Source organism: Rhinolophus hipposideros, assembly GCF_964194185.1.
Source record: "Rhinolophus hipposideros genome assembly, chromosome: X".
NCBI classification, from domain to species: Eukaryota; Metazoa; Chordata; class Mammalia; order Chiroptera; family Rhinolophidae; genus Rhinolophus; species Rhinolophus hipposideros.
In genome coordinates this window covers 105,533,353-105,550,686 of record NC_138046.1, presented here as the reverse complement: position 1 = coordinate 105,550,686, position 17,334 = coordinate 105,533,353, and the positions used below count along the sequence as shown (strand labels likewise).

General features: G+C 37.3%; 1 protein-coding gene across 2 annotated transcripts in view; it reads left to right on the top strand.

Annotated features, from left to right (window-relative positions):
* The window catches only part of IL1RAPL1 (interleukin 1 receptor accessory protein like 1), a 1,302,015-nt gene that overhangs the window by 679,804 nt on the left and 604,877 nt on the right, over positions 1-17,334 (top strand). For both annotated transcript variants that reach the window (XM_081041668.1, XM_081041669.1), the window contains exon 3: positions 512-791. In XM_081041668.1, the coding sequence (XP_080897794.1) occupies positions 512-791 (280 nt within the window). The remainder of the gene's footprint in view (positions 1-511; positions 792-17,334) is intronic.

Genomic DNA, 17,334 nt, shown 5'->3' with positions numbered 1-17,334 from the left:
ATTGGGGATGGGGAAGAGGACTTTATTAGGGAACAGTGTGTACTTCCAGGACTTTTTTTCCAAGTCAAGTTGTTGTCCTTTCAGTCTTAGTTGTGGAGGGCGCAGCTCAGCTCCAGGTCCAGTTGCCGTTGCTAGTTGCAGGGGGTGGAGCCCACCATCCCTTGAGGGAGTCAAACTGGCAACCTTGTGGTTGAGAGGACCCACTCCAACCAGCTGAGCCATCCAGGAGCTCAGCGGCAGCTCAGCTCAAGGCTACGTGTTCAATCTTGGTTGCAGGGGGCGCTGCCCACCATCCCTTGCGGGACTCGAGGAATTGAACTGGCAACCTTGTGGTTGAGAACGCACTGGCTCATGTGGGAATCGAACCGGCAGCCTTCAGGAGTTAGGAGCATGGAGCTCCAACCACCTGAGCTACCGGGCCGGCCCCTATATTTGTTGAATGAACAAATGAATGAATGGAGTAATTGGTTAAATTTTTATCTAATGTTTTCTCTTTTTCTTTTCCCTTTAGCTGATGGATGCACCGATTGGTCTGTCGATATTAAGAAATATCAAGTTTTGGTGGGAGAGCCTGTTCGAATCAAATGTGCACTGTTTTATGGTTATATCAGAGCAAATTACTCCGTAGCCCAAAGCGCTGGACTCAGTTTGATGTGGTACAAAAGCTCTGGTCCCGGAGATTTTGAAGAGCCAATAGCCTTTGATGGAAGTAGAATGAGCAAGGAAGAAGACTCCATTTGGTTCCGGCCAACGTTACTACAGGACAGTGGTCTTTACGCTTGTGTCATCAGGTATTCTTTTAATTTTAATACCGCTGATTCAGTCAAATCACATGCTGCTTTCTTATACTTAAATTTTGCTGCTATCCCTTTCTGCTAAGGTATTGTCTCAATATTTGTGTGTTGCTACTTTCTAAAATTTAGAATCTAAATCATAAAAAAACATGGCTTTGGAATTTATATTGAGACATTATTTCTGGCTTACAGAGAAAAGAGATACCATCTGGGTATCTACTTATGTTGCCAGAAATTACTAAAGACTATGAAATAAAATTTATAGAGGAGGTGAAATGCTGCAAATCAAATGTAAGCAAAGATTTGCAGAAAGGATGCATGGTTTATTGCTAAATGGGTTGTAACATTTTGTTATTGCCCTTCACAGACAGATAGAGCGCAGATAGCTTTGGTTCACACACATCTGCAAAGATGATTTAGGTAACGTGTGTATGTGCACAGGAATAGGAGAGAAGTACTGCTGTGTTCGGGCACACAGAGGCTGTGTTCCAGATCATTTTGTTCACTACAAGTGCTGGGTCGATACAACAATTTTCATGGGTCCCTCTGGGTCAATACAAAACTTAAAGTCTGTGTCCTTATCCCCAAAGAAACTCATCACACATCCACACATCTTTGTCTGCTTATGGAAGAGACATATGTAGTTTGTTTAATGATAATCCATTGAAACAGTATCCATGTAACACATTAGCAGTTAAAAATCGCAGTTTAAGCAGTTAGCCCTTCATGAATTGTGAATCACACTCGGCATGAATGATTATGGATGTCATTAGCCTATAAGAACATTGGCAAAGGAAGGGATAGGCATAGAAAGGGTGGATTTAAATCTATTTCTCTGTCTTTCGGTTTATTAAGAGAAATGAAGTCAAATTGAATTCAGTTGATTCTCAATTTGGAGAAATTTTCAGAATCACTTTGTATTTTTTTTCAAATCAAAATTCACCTTCCACTTCTGAAATTCTGATGGGCAGCTGTCACTCCTCTGTCATAAGGATTGTGCCTCCCCCTCACTGTCCCGTGTAAGAATTATCTTTATGTTGAATGTGTTACATGGTTGCAGGTATGCTAGGACATTGAAATAGATGAAAGCCACCTAAAAGAAGTTAAACCGAAATTTATATTGTTAACGCTGGTAACATATATTGAGAGTTAATTTTGGAAAATATAAATGAATGCAAGTAAAGTTGTGCTTGGGGGGAAATGTGGACTGGATTGTGAAAGAACAAGTGTACCATTTCTTTGACAACTCTTGTTCTTTCCCTTAGGGGCTACCAATCCTTGTATGTTCAAACATAACTCATAATAGAAGTAGAGGTTATGCATGGGCATTGAGAGATAATTGCCATGCTAGTGAGTTGGAGAGTACTGTTTGGACTGGCTGTTCTCACTTGGCTAATAGTAATTTGATTTAAATACACATCTGCTGTATTTCTTTTAAAAAATCATTATTTCTGATTGTTCATGCATGTGCAGTGGTGGTTCTTCAGGAGAGTCAAATGTATGTCCTCATTTATCTGTGATTAGAATTGAGCTGAATGTCCATAGTCTAACACTTAATTTCATTATGTATTGTTGATGGGAAAATAATGATGCATACACATTGGTAATCGGAGTTTCTAAAGCACTGAGGTTGCAATTCTTTGATGTGTTTAAATATACACTATGATCCAATGCTCTGAGAAATTGCATTCAAATGTCTTTCAGTTTATAGTTGCTATAAGGAATGAAAGTTCAAAAAGTTTCAAAAACCATGACATTTGCCATACGTTCATATGTCTACATTTTTAATGGTAGGTCAAATTAAAAGACAAACACCGTAAAGTTTTATATGTCAAATGGAACTCTAGGAAAAGTGATAAACTCAGAAAAATATATTTTTATCACTGAAATTCAAATATTCAAATTGCTTTACAGCTAGTTGACATGGCTCCCTGTTCCAACGTGGTACCCAAAATCATAAATACCAGTTCATTTGTTTATTTTGTTAATTTTTATCACATTTATTGGGTGACATTGGTTAGTAAAAGTATATAGGTTTCAAGTGTACAATTCTGTAAGACATCATCTATATATTACATTGTGTGTTCACCACCCAGAGTCAGTTCTTCCATCACCATATATTTGACCTCCTTTACCCTCTGCTACTACCCCTCCCTCCTTACCCTCTGGTAACCACTAAACTGTTGTATGTGTCTATGAGTTTTTGTTTCTTTGTCTTGTTCATTTGTTGCTTTCAGTTTTATATTCCACATATGAGTGAAGTCACATGGTTCTTGACTTTCTGTCTGACTTATTTTGCTTAGCATGATAACCTCAAGATCCATCCATGTTGTCACTAATGGCACTATTTCATCTTTTCTTATGGCCAAGTAATATTCTATTGTATATATGAACAACATCTTTCCATACGACCCAGCAATCCCTCTTCCAGGTATCTACCAAAAAAATCTGAAAACATTTATCCGTAAAGATATATGTACCCCTATGTTCATTGCAGCATTATTCACAGTGGCCAAGACATGGAAACAACCAAAGTGTCCTTCAGTAGATGATTGGATAAACAGCAGTTTAAATAGCATGGCTTGGTGTTGACATGAAGGTAGCCCGGGCATGTTAGTCGAGTCACTGACATTTGGCACATTGTCAGCCATCAGGCCACAAATCTGTCACTATCAGTCTTTAAATAATCTACATGCAGGGAATTTTAGAAGTTTAAAAATGTTACATAGATACATAGATACAGAGAACATTTTGGTAGTTGCCAGATGGAAGTGTGACTGGGGGATAGGTGAAAGGGGAAGGGATTAAGAGATACAAATTGGTAGTTACAAAGTAGATACAGGACAATGCTGTCAGCTCAAGGATCTCTCTCCTGTTCACATCCACCTTCCTCTCCCACCAATCCCAGTCCTCCAGCAACCACTAATCTGTTCTCCACATCTATTTTTTTTTTCAATTCAAGAATGTTTCATAAATGGAATCATACAGTATATAACTTTTTTGGAATTGGAATTTTCACTCAACATAATTTCTTTGAAATCTATCCAAGTTATTGCATGTATTCTGTATAGTTCATTCCTGTTTATTGCTGAGTAGTGTTCCATGGTATGGACATTACCAGTGTTCATTCATTCATTGAAGGACATCTGCACTGTTTCTAGTTTTTGTTTATTGAAAATAAAGCTTCTGTGGACATTCATGTACAATTTTTGTGAACATAAGTTTTCATTTTTCTGAGATAAACGTCCAAGAGTGAATTTGGATTGTATGGTAGTTGCATGTTTAGTCATATAAGAAACTGCCAAACTATTTTCTAGAGTATGTTTACCAATTTACATTCCCACCAACAGCATACAAGTGATACAGTTTTTCCACATTCTTGCAGCATTTGGTGTTGTCAGTTTTTTTTTTTCCTTGTAATCATCAGTGTGTCATGATATCTCATTGTGGTTTCAATTTGCATTTCCCTAAATAGCTAATAACGGTTAACGTATTTTCATGTGTTGATTTGCCATCTCTATCCTCTTCAGTGAAATGTGTGTTCAGGTCCTTTGCCCATTTGGTGATTGGATTATTTGTTTTTACCATTGAGTTCTGAGAATTCTTTTTTTGTATATTCTAAATAATAGTCTATTTTTGAATATGTAGTTTGCAAATATTTTCTGCCAATCTGTAGTGTGTCTTTTCATTCTCTTAACAGGTTTTTTTTTAATTAAAGTTTATTGGGGTGACAATGGTTAATAAAGTTACACAGGTGTCAGGTGTACAATTCTGTAACACATCATCTATATATCACATTGTGTGTTCACCACCCAGAGTCAGTTCTTTTCCATCATTATGTATTTGATCTCTTTTACCCTCATCTACCAACCCCCTCCCCACTTATCCTCTGGTAACCGCTAAACTATTATCTGTGTCTATGAGTTTTTGTTTCTTCATTTGCTTTTAGCAGGATTTTTTGCAGAACAAAAGTTTTTAATTTTGCTGAGCTTCAATTCATCATTTTTTTCTCCTTTATGGATCATGCTTTTGGTGTGAAGAATTCTTTGCCCAGCCTTAGATCCTGATGATTTTTTTTCTTTTTAAAATTATTTTTTTTGCCAAAAATTGTATTGCTTTACATTTTACATTTGTCTCTGATCCATTTTGAGTTAATATTTGCATACCATGTAAGGCTGATTTTAGTCAAGGGATAGCTTTTTGGATAGATATCCAGTTGTTCCAGCACCATTTGTTGAAAAAACAATGCTTTCTCCATGGAATTGCTTTTGCACATTTATTCAAAGTCACTTGACATGTTGCATGGGTCTATTTCTGGATTCTCTATTCTGTACATTTGATCTATGTATGTTTCTCTCTGTCAGTACCACTCTGTGCAGCTACAGTGGGAGTAGATAGCAAGTAGAGTGAGTCCTCTCACTTTATCCTAGTTTTGTAAAAGTTGCTTTAGCTATTGTTGGCTGTTTTCATTCCCATATAAATTTTAGTATAAACTTGTCTATGTCTACAAAAATCTTTACTGGAATATTATAGGAATTACATTAAAACTTTCTCTTTGGTGAGTTTGTAAACTATAGTGTCTTTTAAATTTAGTTTTCAACAACTACATTGTTAGTACTGTTAGAAATGTGATTGATTATTGTATGTCAATTTCTTTCTCAAAACATTTTTTTCCAAATGACATATAATATGTTCTCTCAAATATCTAGTCCGTTTGCCCAAGTCTTGCTTTTCTATTTAGAGACTAAATAATTCTTCTTTTTCATTGAAATACATGTTAATCATCTATCAAAAGGTACTTAGTGAAATCCATTTATTCAGTTATTCACTTAACAAACATCTACCGATCACTAAGTACTATGCTACTGCTAGGATTACAAATATTTTTTAATCAGTTTTTACCTTTGAGTAGTTTATATAAGAGAAAATAAGTGTGCAATAAATTGTTATAGATACTATGTTCATAGTTTAAAATACCATTGGTTTCTGTCAAGACGGAGTAAGCTCATTCTTCTGGTCCTCCCTGTTACAACTAAAAATGCTGGATATAACACAACAGACAAGTGTGCAAGTCTGTGAAAGGTGGGAAGAAGGATAATCCAGGAACCTCAGGACTTGAGGAACGGCATTACCACAGTATTCCAATTTTTCTGCCAAATTATGCTGGCAGGGCCAATCATCCTTCCACCTGCCCAGCAGAAGCAGGCAGCAGTAATATGATCACTGTGCTGTGGAAAGCTCAGCACATGTGAATGGAGGCCTGAGCTTTCATCCTTTGCCCAGTGTGGAACTAGGCAGGAATTATATTCCTCTGCAAGTATCGTGTCAATGACAACCTAAGTAGTATCCCATGGCAGCCTGAGCCTCTATCCCCACCTGGCAGCAGTGAGAGTCTCTGAAGCACTGCAGGGCAAGCTTAGTAACTGCTAGGCTTCACTTCTCTTCCTCGGTATCAGTGGGGCTCAGTGGGGAGCAAAGCTTCTACCCTCAACAAGGCAGAACATGGTGGTGGGAGGGAGGGCTAGTTGGTATCCAATTTCACACCTTCCCACCCTGTGTCAGTTAGGCCCATTGGAGAATGGCTTGCTTAAAAAAAAAAAAACATTAAACAAGATTCAAATTCACATAATGTTTAACATATGGAGGATACAATAAAACACTCACTGGTCCTACAATGAATCAGGAAAATCACAACTTGAATGAGAAAAGAATCAACAGGTACCATCACAGAGGTTAATCAGATGTTGGAATGATCTGACAATGATTTTAAAGCAACCATCATAAAAATACTTCAACAAAATCTCATCAAAGAAATACAAGTTATGAAAGAGAAACAAATGGAAATTATGGAACTGAAAACTACAATACCCAAAAAGCTTATTGGGAGGGTATAATAGTAGAGCAGAAATGATGAAAGACGGTTTGACTTCTTTTAAAATTTTACTTGCATGACCCAAAGAACTTCACATTTTGCCAGATACTCTGGGTCTCTCTCATTTCTTTTTTGTTTGTTTTGTTTTATTTTGGATTAAACCACAAGTATGTGTTTTTCACAGTTCTGCAGGCTGGGTGTCTGAGATAAGGGTGCCAGTGTGGTCAGGTTCTTGGTGAGGGCTCTCTTCCTAGTTACATTCTCACATGGCCTTCCTTGGTACATGGAACAGACAGAGAGCAAGCTCTAGTCTCTTTTTTTATTGATAAAGAAAGATTTTATTGGGAAAGGGGAATAGGGCTTTACTGGGGAACAGTGTGTATTTCTAGGACTTTTTCCAAGTCAAGTTGTTGTCCTTTCAATCTTAGTTGTGGAGGGCGCAGCTCAGCTCCAGGTCCAGTTGCCGTTGTTAGTTGCAGGGGTGTGGGGACAGAGCTCCAGAAAGCAGTTTCCAGGCTCTTGGCCTCACGTGGAGAGGTGCTGGCTCGGATAGTAGATGGCCATCAACTGTGGCTGGTTGGCCATCAGCTGTAGCCATTGAGCCATTGGCCACTGATATAACTGCTGCGGCTATGGAGGGGAGCCGAGGAGAGTGAAGGAGGTGACTGAAGGAGAGTGAAGGAGAGTTGAGGAGAATTGGTCGGTTGGCAGCAAAGTGGACAGCAGGTCGGACGTCGTGTAAACCCAGCCTCCAGTGAGACCACAGTGGTATGACTACCCTACTTATGGCTCCGTGGGTGTTCCTTTTTGGCCTAGCCACATCCTGTGTGTGAAGTGGGAGCTGAGACCCCACCGGATGCCCCACACGACAAGGGGGCACAGCCCACCATCCCTTGCAGGAGTCGAGGAGTGGAAGCGTAACCTTGTGGTTGAGAGCCCACTGGCCCATGTGGGAATCGAACTGGCATTAGGAGCATGGAACTCCAACCACCTGAGGCACTGGGCGGCCCTCTAGTCTCTTTTTATAAGGACACTAATCCCATCATGGGGAGCCACCCTTATGGCCTCATCTAATCCGAATTACCTTCCAAAGTCTCCACCTCCTAATACCATTCAATTGGGAGTTAGGGTTTCAATATTTGAATTTTGGGGGCACTCAAACATGTAGTCCATGATAGGAAGAATAACCATAATCCTCATTGTGCTAGTGTGAGGAGTAAATAAGATCATGTCTCTAAAACTCTTATCGTGGAACTTAGTATATGATGAATGCTCAGCAAGTGTTTTATATAATTATTATTATAACAATATTATCATTAAATACTATTATTAAAACTCTGTTTCTTTTCTTTTATAATTCTATAACTGCCTTAACAGTATTCACCAGAGAGACGATTAACTTAATTAAACTTCCCTTCAGCAAAACCGAAATAGGATAAACTCAAAGAAAATCATACCTAGACACAAAATAATCAACCTAGTAGGGTTTATCATGGAAATGTAAGGTTAGTTCAACATTCCAAAGGTAATAAATGTTATCCCCAGGTTAACTATAGAAAAACTACATGATCAAGATAATGTGCAGAAAAGCATTTGATAAAACATCTTTTATGATAAAAACTCTCCAGAAACAGGAAGACAGATTTAGTTTAACAGCTCACCAAAGTAGGTCGGCCCTACCAACAATGCTCTTAAATGTTCTTAAAGTCAACTGTGGCATATATAACATTACCTAATCACAGGTGTGACTATCCCATCATATTCACAGTTCATACCCATGTTCAAAGGTAGGGAGATTATACAGGGTGAGTACACCAGGAGATTGGAATCTTAGTGACCATCTTAGAAATCTGTTTTCCATAACAAGCAATGAACAATAGGAAACTAACATTCTAAAAGCAGTACCAATTACAATAGTGCTAAATGTATCTAATAAAATATGTGCAAGACGTATGTAATATTATAAAATGCTGATAAGTGACCTAGGTAAACCATGTACACAGAAAGATACAACAACATGGTTTAAAAGACTCAATATGTTTAAGATATCAAATTGACATCTCTCTAAATTGATCCATGGCTTTAACACAATTCCAACCAAAATCTCTGCAGTAGTTTTTTGTAGTTATTGACATTTTATTATTCATATATTTTTTTTATCTATGTTGTTTTCTTCTTCTTAAAGAAGTCCCTCCAACATTCCTTGTAATACTGGTTTGGTGGTGATGAACTCCTTTAGCTTTTTCTTATCTGGGAAGCTCTTTATCTGTCCTTGCATTCTAAATGATAGCTTTGCTGGGTAGAGTAATCTTGGTTGTAGGTCCTTGCTTTTCATCACTGAATATTTTATGCCAATCCCTTCTGGCCTGCAGATTCTGTTGAGAAATCAACCAACAGTTTTATGGGCACTCCCCTGTAGATACTTAACTGCCTTTCTCTTGCTGCTTTTAAGATTCTCTCTTTGTGTTTAACCTTTGGCATTTTAATTATGATGTGTCTTGGTGTGGGTCTCTCTGGTTCATCTTGTTTGGGACGCTCTGTGCTTCCTGGGCTTGTCTGTCTATTTCCTTCTCCAGGTTAGGGGAATTTGTCAGTGAGTAAGTCCATGCACAGGCCCTTTAATAGGATCACCTCGGACTCCAGTGGCCCTCCATCTCACTCAGTCATAATCTTCGCTGGTTTTCACAGCCCAGAATTGTGGGAAATTCTCTCCCAGGCCCTGGAACCCTGGGCTGTGGACTCTGGTGTGGGGCTGGGACCCCTCACTTCTCAGGGGGTACCTCCACACCCAAGACATCTCTCCATATTTTTAACTACCATATGTGGGTGTGGGACCAGCCTGTTCTGTGTCTTCACCCCTCCTACCAGCATCTGGAGGCTTCTTCCATATATCCTTAATTGTAGCACTGCTGTTCATCTAGACTTCAGGTGATTCTCAATGAAGGTTGTTCTGTAGTTTTGTTGTAATTTTGAGGTGGTCATGGGAGGAGGTGAACACAGCATTTATCTACTCCAACATCTTGACCAGAAGCCTCTCTTGGTTTTCTTAAAACTGATCTTTACAAGTTCTACTCTTAGCTCTCTGATAGATAGCTCAGTAAATTCCTTAGAATCCCATTTCTTTGACTTTTTCTTAAATGCTTGTGTCACAAGAATGCTGTTTTCACTGATATCCCTTTGTACTTTTACATCAGTTGCTCTCAACTTTGGCTGCATTTGGAATTAAATGGGGTGCTTTTAAAAACTATTGATGTCTCTATACCACTCCAGATAGTTAAGTCCAGATATCAGATGATTCTGTTGTGCAGCCAGCTTGAGGATCACTGCTCCCTGATTCTTATTATTTATTCTAATAGCTTCACTTATTAAATACTTATTGATGACTCAAAAAATTCCAAAACTTTTCACAAGCAACGGAAAGTATATTTTCAACTTCCTAATAGTCCTCTCTTCCTGTTTATCCAAGAGATACATTGAATTCAACAGTATATCAAACAATACCTACTTCAACAACCTATCTTTTCCTCATATGATTCTTTCTTTCTTAGTAAATAGCTTCACCATCAATACAGTAGCACCAGCTCGAAAATTATCACTTATCCTTGTTTCCTTCATCTTCCTTGCCTTCCCTTAATTGGTTATCAAGACCTGTTCAATTGACCTTACCAATGCCTTTTGAGTTTATCCTTTCTTGTTCATACCAATTTCCACCCTCCAGGTGGGTGAAGTGTCCTCCATGTTTTTCCTATTTTAGTTTCCAGTCCATGCTGCTGCAGAATCATAGGTCTACAACAGGGATTATTTCATTACTGAAAAGTCTTTGATGGACCTTATTAGCCAGCAAAATGAAGTCTCGGCATGCACGTCCCTTTGAAACCCAGCTTTAATCTTTCATTCCAGACTTACCTTGAGTCTTTACCTCTGTAGGCACCTTGTGCTATGCTCTCACTATCCTTCCTGCTATTTGCAGAATTTTTTAACCACTTATGAAGCAGTTTATTGCATCATGTTATGAATATCACATTATCCAAGTCTAGAGCTAACATGGGAGGAGTCTTTACAAGTACTTGAATATCACGAGGTGTGGTTCATTGGTGATAGCACCAAAATCACAGTCTAACAGAGTCTGCTCTTTAGCCCCTAATAATTCATGTCCTTACATATGCAAAGTATACTTACCCCGTTTCTATCCAGCCCCATAGACTTATCTTATGGCATCAGGGTTAGGCTAGAAGTCCAGGATCTCATTATCTAAATCAGTTCTGGGTATGAAAGAGGTTCTTCATGCTTAATTCCCTGAGTGGAAATTCTCAGGAGGGGCTCCTTTTGATCCAAAGCTCTGTGAGCTAAAAAGACATGTTATCTAACCCTCACACACTGTATGACCAACATACAGTGGTCAGTCAGGGATAGATAATTAACTAAATAGTCCTATTTGAAATGAGGTGAGGTAGGGGTGGGAGATATAAAGCAGTCACTGGCTCTGTGTTCTAAAATCCAGCTGGACACGTCACCAGTTTCTTGTTTAGAGCCCAGATCTACTTGTGGGAGTTGTTTTCTGTGGCTCTCGGGTCCATCTTCTTCTTTTCCATAGAAAGTTAAGGTCCCAGAGATCTCTGTTTAATTTGAGCATTATCTGTCTTTTAGTAGAAGCTAGTATGATGCCTTAAACTGCTGTAAGCCTTTTATGCATTAAATTGTAATCCATTCCATTAAGCAGGAGCCACACCCACAAATATCTTTAAGACAAATTTCTCTCTACTTTGGTGTTCAAGTCAGGGTGCTGGAAGACAATGTACCAAAGATTCCTAGACACCACTTTGCCTAGCTAATCTTAGGGTAGGCCTCATAGACAGACCTTCCTAACGACCTTCTCTGGATGGTAGAGTATGCATTGTATCACAACCTTATTATCTCCAATATGTTTCCCCCTCAGAATCCATGTGGGATAGTGTTTGTCACAGAGGAGGCAACCCCCAAAATAGTTATTGAATGGAATAATTAGTGATTGGGGTTAGTGTTCTTAGAATACCTTGTGGAAGACACCGCTACAGGAAAAATTATACCATTTTCTGAATCTTCTAGTTTTTCATGAGAAAATAATTCTACTTCTTATGAAAACTCTTTTCTGAAACTAACACAAATTATGAACTGCTTATTTTACATCATGATTTTTGGTATTCCAAAAGACAGTTTGTTTTATTCTTTCCCTGTAATATACCCTCCCTGTCACTGGGTGGAAGTGGAAAGCAATACTTATTTTTGGCATAAAAGACCCACAACACGTAACTGCTATAACTGTAGTATAAATAATTCAAATCATTAATTTTCATTTGTATGCTAGAGTATTATTTTAACATCTATTATTGTTTTATGTGATTAATGTTTAAAAATCAAGTCGTTCTTAGCTCAAAGGATAAATAATGTCAGCATCCTTTTAGGAAGTCCTAAAAGATTTACACCCTGAGGAGTCTTCATAATTTGTTCAGGGCAATCTAAGTCCATATAAATGTTTTATATCCTACCCAGAAATGTTAATGATCATATGCATATGTGTTCCAACGACCTCAAGTAGTTCCACAATCTTGGTTTCCTAATTGTTAAACTACCTCTTTTAATTGAAACCAGAGTATACCCTTGAAAATATCAGCTGTAATTTATAGGTTATAAAAAATCCAATTAAACCTACATAAGCTAGTCCTTTAAAAAAAAACTCATATGCCATCAAAAGTCTTTAAAATAAAGTTTCAAATGTGGATGCAGATTCTCTTATGGATGATAAATTAAAATCAGAGAACTGTATATCAGGTACTCTTTGTATACGCTTTTGGTGAGAACACGTATTTCTTGCCATAATAGGCTTCAAAGAGATTTTCCAGTTGCATAATTTTGATACTGCTTAGAGATCATGCTGTAGTGGTAGATCAACCTAGAACAGACATGAAGTTTAGCCTTCTTTCCATGTATGAGACAGGAAGGTGTTTTCTAAAGGCTCAAACTCTTTTTGAACAGGGCAGTAATTAGCCATAAGAGATTGCTATCTTTCTGAATGTTTTGTTTTCAAAAACAACAAACCCAACTGATGTAAGTAGAAGCCAAGAGCTGTGTGAATTGCTTATACAATTTGCTAACTTTTAACTAAGAAGAGGAGATAAATTCTGCTGGGGTAGTGATGAAGTAGTTTCCTATGTCATTGGATTAACAAAGCTTTGTCTTATCTTTCTAAGTCCTGTAAGAGCAAAAACTTTGAGAACTCTTTGAAATCAATGGTGTCATGTTCAGGGAAGGCAGAGATTTATAAATTTTCTCCAAAAAATATCAAATTAATATGGAATAGATAGACTATTGAGAAAGATACATTTGTAAAATAATCAGGTACATAAAGTTTAATTTTGAGTTCTTATGTATGTATTTTTTCATTTTAGGTAAAATGAATCACAATGAGCCCTTCTCAGTCATAGATATAACATGTACATTTATTATATTTCACAAACATTATTAAAAGTCTATGATATAACATAACTGGTAATTAGCATGAGGAAATAGTTAAATTGTAAACAATATAGGCCAGGCGTACAGGTAACTGACAATCTAACAAAACGTTATTGGTGGTTATACTTTTGTACTGTAATTATTAATATTTCTTTATTTGTGAAAAACATTCTCCAGAGAGACAGTAAATGCTCACATTGGTACAGTGAGCATACTGTGTTTCCCCGAAAATAAGACCTAGCTGGACCATCAGCTCTAATGCACCTTTTGGAGCAAAAATTAATATAAGATCTGGTATTATATTATATTATATTATTCCTGATGTTATGTTTTATATTATATTATATTATATTATATTATATTATATTATATTATATTATATTTTGTTATATTATACCCAGTCTTATAGTAAAATAAGTAAGATATTGTAAAATAAGACCAGGTCTTATATTAATTTTTGCTCCAAAAGACAATTTAGAGCTGATGGTCCGGCTAGGTCTTACTTTCAGGGAAACATAGTACATAATAAGCCTAAGGAAATAATACCTAACAACTGATCACCAAATTTAGGATAGGTGAAAACATTGAATATGAAGCTGAGATTATCCAAGGCTCTTTCTAAATCTAATTTTGTGTGTGGTTCTCAAGAAAAAAATATGAACAATAATATTAATGAATATGGAGAAGATAATAAATAGACTGATGATTGTTCTTAGAAAAGCTCATGAAGGGGCTGTGATTTGAGCAGTATTTTGAAAAATAAACACATGGCTAGGGAATGTGCAATGGAGAAAGGTGTCTCTTTTAGAAATGTCTCATGGTGACTAGTACAAGAGAAATTAAATTATCAACTAGAGCAGAGGTTGGCAAACTTTGTAAAGGGCCAGATGGTAAAAATTTGGGGCTTTCCAGGCCATATAGTCTCTATTGCAAAGACTCAGCTCTGCTGTTGTAACAGGACAGAGCCATAGACAAGACATAAACTAATGCGTGCAGTTGTATTCTAATAAAGCAGTATTTACAAAAACTGGTGGTGGGATGGATTTTGCCTATGGGGTATGGTTTGCTGACTTCTGATCTAGAAAAGGCTTTGCAAACTGCAAATAGTTAAACCAACAGTAGAAACTGCTGTTGTTATTATGAAAAAAAGCCACGGTCTATTCCTAATAAATCGAGTAGATAATTTTTGTTGGAAAATAGTTTTTTGTAGATGATGGTAAGAAGAATGGCAATAGAGAATGATAAGACAGATGCTAAGACTTCAAGGGAAGGCAATGTCAATCAGGGAATGAATAGGAAGCTGAAAGCAATTGTTTTCTAGAATTATCTGGGAGCAAATGTATGAATGTTTAGAGAAATTGGAACATGAAAAACAGGCAACAAGTTTTTACAATAATTAAGGCTTGAGACGATGGGACTTTGGTTAACCAGAGTATCAATGGTACGAATACCAAGGAAAAAATGATTTAAGGTCACTTTTGGAAGTTAAAAATATATCAGAGATGATGCTTGATTGGAAATGTCAAGCCTGATGGGATGTTGCTCTGAGAAACAAACAAAACAAAAAAATGGAAAGGGATAGCAAGAGGCATATTTTAAAGCTTTTCCTGTACAAATCTAAACTTTTTCACCAAAAATTCTCAGGTTCTTGACGAATCAAATTGGCTTTATTTTAAGCCATTATACTAGGAAACCCTTAAATAGAATTACCCCATCGTTGCTGTCCCCACAACATCTGAATAAAATAAAGAAAGAGATCTGGGGTCCTTTCTACATTCTACGTTAGTCTACTTGTTAGTCTATTTTTTTTTTCAAACTGAAGATCATACTCTATCCAGATGCCTTTTTCTTTAGACCTTTAGCTACTTAAGTTAAGGGCAGAGAGTTAACATCTTGTTCATCTTTGCATCTCTGATTATACATATATGACCATTGAAATCTGAACAAAGAAAACGATTTTGATTATTTGTCATTTGTTGGGGAGAGACTATTGTATATAACAGAACGTTAGAAATAATATTTGGCTTAAACAAGAGATGTTTTTGCTCAAAGAAAAGTCCAGATATAGGTAGTTCCGAGCTTATGAGTTGTCTGCCGAATTGTCTAGGCCTCAGGTTTCTTCAGTACCCCCATTCCGTTCTCCCTAGGATGTAATCCTCATCCTTATTTTACAAGATGAAGCTCTATCCATCATAGTCATGGTGTTATAAGCAGCAAGATGTAACAAAAGGAACAAAAAACATGGTTCTTCCCAACTTTAAGATAAGTCCCAGAGGTTATCTACATCACTTCTACTCGCATCTCATAGGCCAGAACTTGTTCACATGATTACCTCAAACTATAGTGGTAGATGGGATATGTAGTTATTAGTAATACGTAGGTGCCTGATAATAATACAGGAGGTCTGTTACTGAGGATCTTAAATTAATTTCCCTACAAGAAAAGGCCAAGCAAGACATGGGTTCTTGTACAAGTGACCTATTGAAGGAGTGCTGTCAGGAGTAAATATTTGGGGAGAAAGCCAGCCCAAGATGTGTTTTCAAAAGTCTCGCCTCAGCTTGATCCACAGGGAGTGATGGAATGTAAATTGCACTACAGAATTTATCCCTTCCTTGAAGTGAGGCGCCACGGCCTGGACTTCTCAGTCATCTCTGGCCGGGGGGGGGGGGGGGGGGGGCTCTTGTCATGCTCAGGCAATTCTCCAGAGAAGGATACAGATTTGAGCCTTGACCAGTCACACCCACAGCAGCCAGAGGAAGGGCATAACAGCTGGAGAAGAAATTCTTAGTGAAATACCAAAGCATCTGCTACCGTGAGGAAGAAGGGGAGAGAGCTATTGAGGGAAAATGAGTAGCCATTTTGGCACATCCAAGAAGCATCCCTCCACATATACTTAAATGACTCAATATTCTATTTTTGTTTTGTACATGATAAACACATTATTTGCTGCATGAGTAATGTGTATTGTTTTTTTATTAAAGTTTATTGGGGTGACAATTGTTAGTAAAGTTCAAATGTACAATTCTGTAATACATCATCTATATACCACATTGTGTGTGCACCACCCAGAGTCTGTTCTCCTTCCATCACCATATAGATGATCCCTTTTACCATCTTCTACCACCTTCCTCCCCCCTTACCCTCTGGTAACCACTGAACTGTTGTCTGTGTCTATGAGTTTTTGTTTCTTTGTTTCTTTGTCTTGTTCCTTTGTTGCTTTCAGTTTTATATTCCACATATGAGTGAAGTCATATGATTCTCCACTTTTTCTGTCTGACTTATTTCGCTTAGCATAATAATCTCAAGATCCATCTATGTTGTTGCACATGTCAGTATTTCATCTTTTTTATGGCCGAATACTATTCCATTGTGTATATACACCACATCTTCTTTATCCTATCATCAACCAATCCTTTGGTTGTTTCCATGTCTTCACCACTGTGAATTATGCTGAAATGAACATAGGGTTACATATATGCATATTCTTGAACAACCTTCCATTTTTAAAAATTTTCATAGCCTTCCTTCTTTAAAATTATCAAAAGAATTAAGAAATATTGATATTCTCAGTACTACCCCTAACTAATATATATCCATCCTCCCCTCAATACCTACTCCCTTTGCTCAGAATCTAAGTCACACTCAGCACCGGTAATAGAATTACCTCATCATACTCCTAAAGAATAATTGGCTCGAAAACTCCCTGCTTTTTCAAATATTTGTAATTCTGGTTCCCAGGAACTTTCTCATTGCCTAGGAAACAAATACACAGCTAGGTTACCATGATTAGGATACACACACATCTTCCCTAAACCTTAGCTGAACCATCAGTATGACCTTTCTCATCAGTTTGTTGTGGTCCAGATTTAGGCAGGTTTCAGTGGCATTTCTGGTTTTCAGGTAGGCCTCCATTTAGTAAGTTTATGATATGGAATCTGATGTTAAAAAACAAAAACTTAAAAAAGGTCACTGAATAATCATTTAACTGATTTCATTACATCTCACAATTATAGACACTATCCATTGTCTCCCATGGAGGTCATAAAAGACAATCCTATAAAAGAGTCAAAGTTATGAAGTGAATGAGTGACATTTGAAGTATGGTCCACGGGTTTCAAGAAAATGTGTTGTATTGTCCTAAAGCCAAAATAAACAAACAAACAAATAATAAAATAA